The sequence below is a fragment of the Fulmarus glacialis genome, unplaced genomic scaffold, assembly GCF_000690835.1.
Source record: "Fulmarus glacialis isolate BGI_N327 unplaced genomic scaffold, ASM69083v1 scaffold34583, whole genome shotgun sequence".
NCBI lineage: Eukaryota > Metazoa > Chordata > Aves > Procellariiformes > Procellariidae > Fulmarus > Fulmarus glacialis.
The window spans coordinates 1-13597 of record NW_009202923.1 but is presented as its reverse complement, the minus strand read 5'-3'; the positions used below and the strand labels follow the sequence as shown (position 1 = coordinate 13597).

At 35.6% G+C, this 13597-nt stretch overlaps 1 protein-coding gene across 1 annotated transcript; it reads left to right on the top strand.

Moving 5' to 3' along the window:
* Nucleotides 1–271: 271 nt before the first annotated feature.
* Nucleotides 272–10997, top strand: FAM76B (family with sequence similarity 76, member B; the record flags this gene model as incomplete). Its single annotated transcript, XM_009574477.1, has 8 exons — nucleotides 272–326; nucleotides 1851–2006; nucleotides 2964–3160; nucleotides 5209–5256; nucleotides 5454–5534; nucleotides 6188–6323; nucleotides 9411–9512; nucleotides 10170–10997. Coding segments are annotated over 8 exons (865 nt in total), but the record flags the coding sequence as incomplete, so codon positions are not given.
* Nucleotides 10998–13597: the final 2600 nt, after the last annotated feature.

Genomic DNA, 13597 nt, shown 5'->3' with positions numbered 1-13597 from the left:
AAAGCTGTCTCGCAGGCACGGCCGCTTGTAGCGGCAGAAATCCATACCGGTGGAGATGCTAAAGAGGGCAGAACCGCCGTAAAATAACCTGCCTGCCGGCTCTAGCAACACGAGCCTGTCACCTAAATAGCGCAATGTTAGAGTTGTTCACTTGTCGTTAACCGCTTACCACAGCGTGTGTTTGCATGTGTGTTTTCCAGTAATTGCATGGGAAAGAATTTCAAGGTGTGTGTTTGTCGCTGAATTCAACATTATGCAATTTTATCTTTAGCAAAACTAACACGATATGCAAGAAATGCGCCCAAAACGTGAAGCAGTTTGGAACGGTGAGTAGACTCTTAGTTCTAAATATTGAAGTTAAGTTCATTCACCTTTTAAATGAAAAAAAGTTCTCTTGCAACTAAACTTCTTATTTTCTTTTGGGGAAAAAAGAAAAAGATTACCTTTCAGAAAGGTGATGAAAATTACTGGCAGCTCTTGATTTCCTTGTGGCTTAAGGTTTCTTTTTTCAAATTGAAATCCATTGTAGTTATATGTAGCTTAACAGTTACAAATAACTGAAATATAGCTATTCGTAGCAAAAACAATGTAATTTCACTTTATGCATGTAAAGTTATTCTTCACATATTCTCATAAACACACACTTGATGGCAGAAAGACTGTTAGCTGTCTGTGTTTTTAATGACTGGTAAATGTGAAAATCTGCTAATACCACACACTTTATATTATGTAAGTCTTAAAAATTTTAAATGCATGTTAATAGTGTTAAGCTATTAAGTAGAAAAGATTTTATGAGTATTAGCTGTATTCATGTTACTTTACATTTTCTCATCTTGAATTTCACTTCAGTTCTGTTAGAAAAATTAGTTTTTGAATATATGAATACACACATTGTATCTGAGCGCCCTGTAGATACGAGTTTATAGAAGGTATCAAGATAATCTTGTTGTGAAACAAAAGTGCATAACTTCTATATACTTGACATAAACCATATTAGATGATATTCAGCTTATTTGAGAAACATAACAGCTGCTGGTGTGTAGTCAGGCATTTTGTGAATGTAAACTGAACAAAGAACATTCTTTCAAAAGCTTAAAATGTAGCAAAATGAAGTTCAAGACAGATCCAACAATGTTTTTAATCAGTAGTTCATCAAAAAAAGGAACTGCATTGAAGATAATCAGCCATTTCTAACCCATGAAAACTGACAGCAATCTTATTTTCCAGCAGCATATTATTCTAGTTAAGTGTATGATATAAAAGTTGATAACCTGACCTGATTGTATCTGAAGTTGGTTTTCTCTCTCTCTCTCTTTTTTTTTTTTTTTTGTTTTTTTTGTTTTTTTTTTTAAAGTTTCCTGCAGAATTGCAGGGATCAGGATGCTGATTTTGGAGTTGTAGGGTTATCAAATCCCTGAGTAGTGCAAGGGAGAGGAATGTTTTCAGAAACTTCCAGTCTAAAAAATGACTTGATTACTCTTCTTTTAAAGTTTTTTAAGTAATTTCTTTAGTAATGTAGTAAAACAGAAAGAAAATGTCATCATATTTAAAAAAAAAAAAAAAAAAGAAGAGGCAGGTGTAGAGGTGAGCAATCACACTGTATGTGTTTCTTTCATTGAATATGTACCTGGGTTTTCATGGAAAGTCCAGACTGGTTTTGACCGTTGAAGGAGCATCATTTTAGGGGAAAAGTTTAGTACTGAAGACAGAAATGGTAGGAAAAAGGTTCTTTAAGATAGGCTATATGAAGCCCTAGTAGTTTAGAAGCATCATTGTGTGATTTGAAATACCTGTGTTCATTATAGAAACTGTAAATATATTAATTTTGGTTCAACTTACCTGTTTTTCAGCCCAAGCCTTGTCAGTATTGTAACATTATTGCAGCATTTATTGGCACAAAATGTCAGCGTTGCACCAACTCAGAGAAGAAGTACGGCCCACCGCAGACGTGCGAACAGTGCAAACAGCAGTGTGCTTTTGATCGAAAAGAGGAGGGAAGAAGGAAGGTAGGCTTTGTTTCACAGCTGTAGTGGCTTAGGCTGACAACAGACAACTTGCCTTCTTCATAAGAGAAGGATTAACAGGAATGTATCTTAAGTTCACTAATACTAGATTAAAGTTGCTGTGCTGTGCTTTACAATATTTGAATTAAATTTCACAACTTGCAATTGTTATGTTAGCTACTGAGCTAACTTACTTGAAATTAAATCACTGTCTTTAAAAATAAGCTTAAGTGTAAGCTGACAGTCATAGCTGGGGAACAGAGATTAAGCAGCTGAACAGTTCCTGGTGCTTTGATTTTTTTTTTTTTTTAATTATTTTTATTTTCCCATCTGTTGGATCTTATATATGCCTGTAACTTGAATCTGTCACTTTACCTCGTCTGATTTGCCTGCCTTGCCTTGAAGTACTGCACCAGAGAGGTAGACTGCTCTGAGCAGCCCTTTGTGTTTTGTTTTCTTAAATAGCTTTGGTGAGTGCCACTTTCTCATTCCAGAAGGTGCTGAGGAAATGACCTCAAAAGCCTCTTGCCTGAACCCAAGAATAGTGCTGTTTTTACAGAAGAATTTACTTGGTACAAGTAACACGTTGGCTGGACATCTTGATTCTGCCTGGAATACGATGGGTTGAGAGAGGGTACATGGTGTCTAAACTAAAAATGATTTGTCCCTTTAAAAAGTTATTGTCACTTCTGTGATATAGAGCGAATCCAACATTTGCTAAGACTGCTTTCTAGCCTAACTTTAAATGACAAAAAGAAATGGAATAAGATTCACTTTTCTAAAAGATAACGTGCATACGTTGGAGATATGGTACTGCTGATTCATACCAAAGAGATGTCTGGATTTTTCCCAAAGAGAAACACATGAAGTGAAACAAATTTTTCTTGCAAATATTGAAGTACATCTTTCTAGTACAAGTGTACTTGGAAAAAAACCCTGCTGTGAATTATTTCCCAAAAGGTTGATGGAAAATTGTTGTGTTGGCTCTGCACACTGTCCTACAAGAGAGTGCTACAGAAGACAAAAGAACAGAGGAAGAGCCTAGGATCTTCACATTCTAACTCCTCATCTTCATCTCTTACTGAGAAAGACCAGCATCATGCAAAACACCACCACCATCACCACCATCATCATCGTCACAGCAGCAGTCATCATAAGTAAGTATTTCAAAAATTAAAGTAGCTGTTGGTACCTTTTCCTCCTCTGTGTTCTGTTAGTACTGAGATCAAATCAAAGGAACTAAGAAATGCTGTTTAAAACATGGCATCAAAAGCAGTAGCAGAATGTTGTTCTTCCATGGTCTGTCAAAATCCTTGTATCCTTACAGTTTGGATAAAGGGAGGTCAACAAAAAGCAGAAATTCTTGGTGATCATTGCACTAGTCAATGTTAAAATTGGTGGCAAGTCTAGAAAAAAACCCACGGAATGGCTACGGAAACAAGTTACTTAAGGATGAACTTGACTTTGGCTTTCTAAGCAGTAACTGCTGTGTGATAACTGCTATTTTACATGCATTTACCATGGGTTAAAAGGTGTGTATTAGCAGTGAGCACAAAACAGCTACTTTGCTCAGAATCCCCACCCTAACTTACTTCATTCTGACTTGTTTGTGCGCACATACTTGCAGTTAAATGGAGAAGCAGAAGCAACGGTGTGGGATCACCCTCAGTCTAGGACCAGTTTGTATCTCTTTGCTAGTTTTTCCAATCAAATCTTGCTGGAATAGGCAGTTCGCGAGTGTCTGTGATACAGACATAGGAAAATAACTCTGTCAGTTCAGTTACTGACACATTATGTTACTGATAACATTTCACACAGTTTTGTCCCATCTTCTGCAACTTTTCTCAGCATGCCATCCCTGGTCATGGCATACACAGCATACCAACCTTAACGTATGTATCCAGTTCATTTAGACGTAAATCCCAAAATTGATTTGGTTTTTACGCCAGTATAATAGCAGTCATGATTCTTATTTTCATTGGTAGCCTTATGGCAGCGTAACTTTAGAACTACTTATTTTATTTTTGTGCTGGACAGTAAATACTACGGCTGTAATGGTAATGACCCTGACCCCAGACACACAAACACTTTCATTGTAAGCCTCGCTTTTCTAGTGCTTACAATTTTCCACTTGGACTGAAACTTGACTGACTAAGTGTGACTTAAAGATACAAGCAAAATAAGCTGGAATGATATTGGGAATTAGGAGAAGAGAAATGCACATACTTTCACTGAAAAAAAGAGAAAAATAAGATTTTTTTTCTTTTTTTTTTTTAGGAATTTGAAGAAGAAAATTATTCTTGTCATGCAGAGAGTTATTGTACTGTTCCTGTTTTTTCAAATCTCTGCTGAAAATTGAGTTACAACAAGCTAAATCTAATTTAATGCATGTGGCAGATACATAGTAAGGATGAGATGAAAAAAAGTTAGCTCATTACTACAGAATAGAGCTTCTAGTATACTCAAGAGTTATAAAAGTAAGCGTATCTCTATACAGGTCACAATGTTCCTGATTTGCACCTTATTTCTATAGACTGCCATGGGTCCATTGCTTCTGGTCCAATAAATACGACTCTTTTTCCCTGTCCATTTCAGTTATTGTTAAGATGAGACAACAGAGACAGTGAGGTAGAAATACAGATTCATTGAACTATTTCATTCAGTGCAGTCTTCTACATTCTAATATTCCTATATCAATGGTGTTTATTAGTTGCTTTTGAAATTACTGAAAACAAATGTTTAAACCTGAGAAGCAGTTCTTTTCAGGGATCCAAAACTTAACTTTGCTCTTATGCCGCCACATAAGGCCCACTTCAGGCAACTTTCATATGGCAGTATGGGAATCCCAAGAATGCTGCTTTAGACCAGCTTGCTGCATACAAGATTAGAAATATAAAATTCACAAAAATAGGGAGGTACCAGCAAAACAGTTTAGCCATCAGTCTTGAAGTCTACCCCTTGTGTCTTACAATAGTGTAAATTTCTTCAGCCAAGAAATATTTTTATAGCATCCTGACATAGTAAAAAGTGGTCACGAATATGACAGATAATACAACTGTCCAGCTGAAAATTCATAATTGTTAACTTACTTTATTAAAAAAAAAGGGGGGTGGGGTGGATTTTTCTCAGGCACAGATACCATTCATGTAAACTTAGAAATAATGGCATGTTTGGTCAGTTACCAAGTACATTTCACATATTTCAGAATCAGCACTCTGAGTCCAGAACAAGATCAGGGACTATGGAAACAGAGGTAAATATGATATCATTTATTAATTTCCTTTTAATTTATCTTGCAGTTTTCATTTGAAGGACTTTTTTCCTTGCATTTCTGGCTAGTCTCTAGCATTCCAGCTAGGAGCATGAGTTAGTTATTTTACATGTACCAAATGGTGATATTAGAGAGTTATATAGTATGAGGCTTTAGGTTTACATTTTGTTTGATTTCAGCCATAAATCCTCTGCAGCTATTCAGAATGAAACTCCAAAGAAAAAACCCAAACTGGAATCCAAGCCATCAAATGGAGATAGGTAAAGTTATGTTTTTGTAAAGCTGAGCCATTTCAACCAGATAGAGCACTGATTTGTGGCCAGTTGCTTTTTTTCTTTTTTTTTTGGTCTGAAGAATGAGGGAGGTGAAACTATTGTCCAGCCAGACAGATTATTGGGTGGCATCTGAGTGCTGTCAGTCAATTAAATGACTTTATTAGCAGAAAACTGGCACTGTTTTCCTGCTTTTAAGCTGTTTGGGGCAAAATTAAATAAAGCTTATATACGAGGCAACAGTTATCAACGAAACAGTATTCCCTGACATTGGTGTTTTGTCAGTTAGATGCAGGGTTGAACCTACTGCTTTAAGCTGACCTATTATCTAGAGAAGTCTTTTGGACCTTAATGTGTGAGACTGAATCTTTATTCTGTCTCTGGCCAAACAGTTGGAATAAAAGTCAAAAGGTATTTGTCCCCCTCAAAGCTAATACTTAATTATATTTCTGCAGGTGTATGTAATGTGTGCCATTAGTAAGGTAATTTGCCAGTTGCATCCGTTTCTGTCAGGTACATACTTTATTTGCATTAGTTCTTAAGGATGTTTGTGGAATTATTAATTACCCAATTTGAAATTTAAAAAAACATACTGTTTTGTCCTATTGATGTCATAACTAACTATTGTTTTTTATTTTTAGTAGCTCTATAAATCAGTCAGCAGACAGTGGAGGAACTGACAACTTTGTCCTCATAAGTCAGCTGAAAGAAGAAGTAATGTCACTTAAACGTCTTCTGCAGCAAAGAGATCAGACTATTTTAGAAAAAGATAAAAAGGTAAAAGTTACACCTGCTTAATAAGAACTTTATAATTTTCTTTTCTATTTTGTAGACTCCTAACAATGTCAAAATGGTGAGATAAAACAAAAATTAGATACAATTTTTTTATATAGCAACTAATCAGATCTTACCATTTAAATGACAAGTTTGGGATTTTTGTATCATGAATATATTTTGGCTCTAAGTCAAAGAGGAATTCATCTTACCTCACTTCAGCCATCTAGAAGCCCTCTGGTTCACTGTTACTCAGGCTGCGTGCCACAGGTGATGGATAAAATGCCAGACAGTGGTTTGTATATTTTACATATTCTAAACTGAGTTACAGCAAAGATCCCGGATACCTACATAGGCTGATGGGCACACAAGATAAGAGGAGGTTTAAGAGTAGTAGCCATTCTGAGTTTAGCATAGTTTTTCTTTAGTTTTGAACTAATGCAACTATAGCCATAATTAATGAGTTGGTGTCCCAATTTACATGTACAGTGTATGAAAATTAAGTGTTTTGATTTTAAAAGATCGGTAGCATATGTATAGTGTAGGTTATCAAGTCTTTGTGGATGGTCAGAGACTAGAAGAAAAGCTTGGATTAGTTGCCTGGCAGTCAACAAAAGTTAAGTGAAATAGGCCGAAATGGCTGCAGTGAAACTCATACAAGAGATTCACCCTTCAAACAACCTAATGACTAACAAGAAAAGAGAAATAGCTGCAAATACTTACTTTGCTCTGCCTTTATTAGAGCTTATTTGTCTGCCATCTGATTAACTAGATGCTTTTAAGACACTGTCTGTAACGGCAACTCTAGAATGTCTGTTCAGGATTGAGTAGGTTATGGAATTGTATTAAAAATAAATTTACTATATTTTCAAGTAAAATTTTGGTTATAGATGTGTGGTGGTCTATCAAAACAGTAATGGTTAAGAAAGGCTCATTGATCCTGAAAGGAAAATGCTTCCACTTTTAAACCATAGTTCAGTGTCCTCATTTCTACACTTAAATGTGTTCTGTAAAGGATATTGAACCTTTTTCCGTTTATATCACTGTTATAATATACCTAGTGTTGGAAGTACTTGCTATTTCAAGCCTTTAAGTGGTTAATGTGAAAGAGCTGTCATGGATTCTCTATTTTCTTCAAAGGACAGACATTAAGGCCCTGATGTCTGTCTTATAAAGCCAGTAGAAGATCATGAGTCAGTAGGAAATTCACTTATCTCTTTCTATGTTTTATCTACTGGGCAAAGCTAGCAAAAGGAAATGTCACCTACTTCTGCATAACCACTGCAGTAACTTGTTTTGTGCTATTTCCGTAGGGCGAGCATCTAATAATTTTAATATCCCTACTGCTAAAACTATTTATTTGACCTCAGAGTTCTTTGAACTTAAAGACTCCTTCAGGCATGAATTACTCCCTCTCAGAATGTGACTTACTTTCTTCAGCTGCTGCGGGGGGGAGAAAAGCTGAACACATCGTACAATGTTTGCATAGCTGAAAAATTTACAACAAATGAATGCACTGCAGATTTTTTGTGATTGTGAGATAGTAAATGTAAAGACATGTACTGGGATAAAAGCCTGAGCCAGACCTATGGGAGATTTCTGTTACAATCTTGTCCCAAGATTTGTGTAGGGACAGCATTTGAAACAGTTTGGAGCGCTCCAAAAGAAAAACCTCTGAAACGTATAACGTATGGCAACAAAAACAACTCAGTACACCAGCTTTACAGACAATCCTCATTCATCATTTTTTGTTATGAGTCAAGATCTCAGCCATGTCATTACGAGTGCTTATTTTTTTCAGTACTAGCCTTGTTTCTCTTTCCGGACAAAACGTTAGTGAGACATCAAGACATTACCGTAGGGCCCTGAGACTTAATCATTAGGAAGGGACCACAATTTGCTGAATGTTCACAGGTAGTGTGTCTGCTCATCTAGTTGCATACTTTACTATGGTGCAATACTACTAGTTTTTTTTGATGTTTAGTTTGTGGTATGTGGTTTTGTACTGGATCCCCTGGAATTTACAACAGCTGTAAGTACAGACCTTGAGCAGCAGTCTGTGTATGGTGAGGTGTATATCCTTGTGTCAAGATACCTGCACTTTATTTAGGACCATTTGATTGACAGTTCTTTTGAATACCTTGTTTCACTACATGTGATTTGACACATACTCAGGTTGGTAATAGCAGTCTTGGTAGTCATTTTAGGAATATATGCTCTGGTTTGTTACAGCAGGCTTCTTTGCTAGCTAAGAGGCTTCCTTTCCTGATAAATCCAAATTGACCAGAGAGGTTTAAAATAGCCAGGTGAATCTGGGATGCTTTGAGGAGCTAAACGTTTTAAAGAAGTGGTTCCTAAAACTTCTGGGTCCATATACAACAAACTGTTAGTAGTTCACCCAGCTGCACATGCTTCCAGAAGAAGCATTCAGCTGCTTGGATAGAAGCATATATCACAATTTAGAAACACCTGCCTTAATGCATGTCATCTGGATCTCTGCCTGTCTCCGGAGAGACCCAGTGGCAGCAATACTACACCATACACTCAGAATTAAATCGTAAGTTAAGTCATTTTAATTACACATTTCTAACAACACAGTTTAATTCCACTATTGTGAATCGAGAAGCAGTGAAACTCTGGAATGTATACTTCTGTTTAGGACAAATTATAGCATAAAAGGACACAAAGGAATCCTTTCTACTGTCTTTGTATGGAAGATTTTTCATGTGTTACTGTACCATATAACTGAAGAGACATAACTGAAGTTTGTGATAAGTATGTCACAGCTGAAAGAACAGCTAAGATTATAAATCATTAGTCTTGTCTTTGAATTTTTTTTGTTGAGGATTAACCTTCTTTATACCAAATCCTGAGCAAACAATATGGTTATATAAGTACAGTTGTTTTCTTCATATAAAAGACACACTTACTTTTCAAGCTACTTCTCAAGTGCCGAGCTGTCAATACTAGAATAGTAAATAAATATAGTGTTTCCTGAGATTCCTGAGGCTTCCGTTAAGATTTCATAGATTGATTGAAAGATGTATACTGTGGCAGTCCAAAAAATCTTCATAGAATATGTGTTTTCAGTTGACAGAACTGAAGGCAGACTTCCAGTACCAGGAGTCTAACTTGAGGACAAAGATGAACAGTATGGAGAAAGCTCACAAGGAAACTGTGGAACAGTTGCAGGTGAGTAATCGCTTATCAATACTTGAGCAATATTTTAGATAGAATTACGTACTCAGGCTGTTCACTCACAGCAGTGAAATAGTATCAGGTTCTTGAATGGTCATTACCACGTTTAACTTCGGATGCATTGTACAGCAGTTCTGCAGTCAACAGACAATCTCTATAAGAATTAAACTGTTAGAATTGCTTTCTAACTTCAAGAGATAGAGGCTTACCTAACATGTTTTCTCAAAGATGATGTTATTTTGTGTGTCTGTTCTCTGATATTTAATCAGTTGTCAGTGTGCTATTGATCTGATTTAAGGGCTCAGCGTTAACACAATTGACAGTTCAATGTCTCTTGTTAAAGCATACTTTATCAGGAAGAAAGCCTGAATTAGTTGCGTTACAAATCACAGACTGAACAGATACTCAGTGCAATACCTCAGATACTGAATTTTGCAGTACAAGAAATGTGGTTACCTTTTCTGTTAAAGATGGAATATGCATATCAAAAAGCATATACAAATCTTTGAAAAGTGATGATTATCTTCTTTGAATATTCTCAGCATGTACATTTTGAGAATTCGTTTCATAAATGCAATGGGAAATTGGTGCATGACACTACTATCCGAGACGTTTCAGTAATTCATAAAACTTTTTTTATCTGTATTGCAGGCCAAAAACAGAGAACTGCTCAAACAGGTTGCAGCGTTGTCAAAGGGTAAAAAGTTTGATAAAAGTGGGAGTATACTAACATCTCCTTGAGGAACTGGTCATTCATGGGGTTTGCTACTCAATGTAAATTTGAGTAATTCTGTGAAGCCCTTAAAATCTTGTGTAGTGGAAAAAATATTTTTGCACACCAGATTAGTTGGCATGTTTCCTACACGTTTTTATAATTAATATGCAGCTTTTTTTAGTTACTGTTCAGATGAAATACTTCAACTGGCTTGAAGAATGTTTTTATTTTTTTGATATTGGAAACTTTTTGCCAGCAATAGTATTGAACAATTGCATAGAGAGCATAGCAGTGCTCTCTCTAAAAGGACAACATGCAATAACAAACTAGGTGTACTTTTTACAAAGCAGTAACTGAGTCTTTTAAACTACACTGATGTCAGCCAAAAGTTTATGGATCTGCAGTGACACTGAACAGTGGTTTCTGGCAACTGTTCTTTTACTTTGTATCAAAATATAAATTTAGAATGGAAATCATGGTGCTCTCAAGCGAAACTAAAAAGAGGCATATATGTATGTGTAAATACAACTGTAACGGTTATATTCTTAGTTATAACAAGTAATTAGTGTTTTACATTCTTGTGATAGGGATTTACCGAAAGATTATCTATTGTACAGTAACAGAGGCAGTGTGGTTTTTGTAATATTTACTGTAGATTTTTCTTGCAAGTGCCTTTCTCCAACTGTTTATTTATAGGAATGTTGGTATTTTGTACATAAGGTTTTTATGTTTTAAAATCATGTTTAATAAATGTTTTATGTAAATATAAATGTGTGTACAGAGGAATCTGAAACAAAGATCAAAGTGGCTAGTGCAGTGCTTGAAGCAGCATTAAGAGCTAGCTAATTGATGGACAGTGAGTATTGGCTTTAGATAACCTTTGTAGCTTGTGTCTGTGAGGTGTAGAATTTTGTTAGTGCTGCTCATGCCAAACACTTCCTGAACAAAAAACGAAATGTTTTTTGCCATACTGGAGTTTAGTGGTTTGTTTATATATTTTTCCCATTTGGCACAGCGCTAATTTTAATGCCATAGCAGACATTGTACTCCCAATGTTACATCCTTAATTAGTGATGAAGTTTTAAAAACTTTGAAGTTTTTAAACTCAAAGTTTAAAAAAAAAATTATTCCCCATTGTCTCATTTAATGTACTTAGTTGTAACTTATGGTGATTCTGCTTAATGAATTGCAAGATTCTCATCCCACAGCAAAGATACACAACAAGAAAAGAATAACCAAAACTAATGGTTTTGAAATTAATTAAGGGAGTGGATGTGGTGTCAAGGGGTGGGTTGATTTAATGTTTTGGGTAGATTTTGATTCTAAATTACATCAGTTTACTTTAGCTCTGCTCCTAATGGACATTAGTCATATTCAGAAATTTCTATTAAACATAATTTAGTATACCCCAAGGTCTCTGTTCAGAAAGGTGAGTTACAAATCGGCATAAAGTGAACTAGACTTACGTAAGTAAAGGTTTAGTTCAGCTCTGGGTAGGGATTGGTAACAGGGTAACTGCTTATATTTCAGTAAGCTTAATTGTGTAGAGTAAGCTACACACCTTTTAATTAAAGAACTAAAATCTAAAGTTCCTTGGCTGTCCACCCATGTGCTGAACTGTAAACACCTTTTCAGTAGTTCAAACAAGTTCCAGCAGTGACAGACTACTGCATAATTTTTAAAAAATCAAGCTGTCTTGTTTCGTATAGTATACCTGTATTTTTATACCCTAAAATCAACTTTGTATGTTTATAAATGCTCTTCCTTAAACTTGCTAAACTAGGGTAGAGAATGCTGCTATCCTTTGGGGATGGTTTTTTTTTTTTTTAATACACAAATTTAAATCTTTCATTAATTCAGAGTTAGTATTTTGATAATGTTTTTTCTCCAGTTGAACGGTGACCCATGTTTGGTGAAATTTGTTTTAAAACACAGAAATGCATAGAAAATTGAAAAGTTTGAATTAAAATCACTTAATAGTATCTGTTAAAGCTGCAGTAAGGACATTTTAAAGGAACAAACTGAAGTTCTATATTAGAAGTAATTAACTTTATAAATCCCGGTCCGAAAATTTTTAGGGGCTTCACAGTATTTAGTTCTAATTAAATACCTGCAGGTTTTCTTCCATAATCTCATTTTTAACATGAATTTTTTAAAGTTGTAAACTAGCCAACTGAATCCCAGTCCTGAAAATAGTGTCCTGGAGCTGTAGATTATTGACATAATAAACTGATGTTCTTTAAACGTGGATCTGCGAGGAGATTGTTGTACTGTATTGTGCTTTTTAGCCTGTTTCCAGATGTTGATTAGCATTGACCAGTAATGGCCATTTTGGCTCAAGTTATTTATGTATTTTAAGCCTGTGAATATTGCGGCCCCCTTTTAGATAGTATGTATAAATACGCGTTCTGCAGTGAAGCTATTCAGCTGTCCACATGTATAGACTATTGAAATACTGTACTGGCACACATCTGACCGTTGGCATTTTGTACCTTTTCTAAATCCAATGTTTCACAATAAAATCTTGTCAAAACATTAATCTGTCCTTTTAAAATTATTCAGAAATTCATATTTCATGTTAATGCTTCATGCTCTGTCACTTGTTAAAAGTCTCTAGCCAAAAAAAGGCATTGCATTTAGTATTTAGATTTCTGGGAAGATTAGACACCTTGGGTTGTCTACAAATTGTAACAAATTAGAGCTTCAGATTAATTTCTCTCAAGAAAATATTTTGGTTTTCTACCACAGGATTGTAATACATAGAAATATTTTCTTGTAGAGAGGAGGAAAAAACCTTAAGGCTTAACTGAAATTTAGCGACATTTAATAAAGCCTTCAACAGGCTTTTTTATATTCTGATTAACATCAGCACCATGTTTAAAAGTACCTGAATTTCAGTCTTAGTCTGTTCAACAATAAGGTTGTTCTTCCTTTACATACATGTGTACAAGTTAAGTGATTCTGAGATTTGAAGTGACACTGATTTTTTTCTATGTCCGTTCCCTTTCTTGTGTCAGCAGGAGTTAGGCACCCACACCAACATGCTGCCGTCAGTCACGGCGGCTCCTAGTGTTCACAGCACTTGGGCTGCAATTTGTAGATCTCATTTTGTATTTTTCTCAGCAATCAATCTTCATCTTTCCACAATCCAGCAGAATACTTCTCGTTTAAGAATTAAAGTTCTGAATGAGAAAAAAACCCAACCAAAAAAAAAAAACCCAAACCAACAAGAGTAAGATTCTGTAGCTTTCTGGTCAAGGCAGTTATCTAGAAGGGGGGAATCTTTGCGTTTCAGAGCCCCGCTCTTAAAACAGTGTGTATTTTATATTAGGACAGTCGTGGTTTAACCCCAGCCGGCCACTGA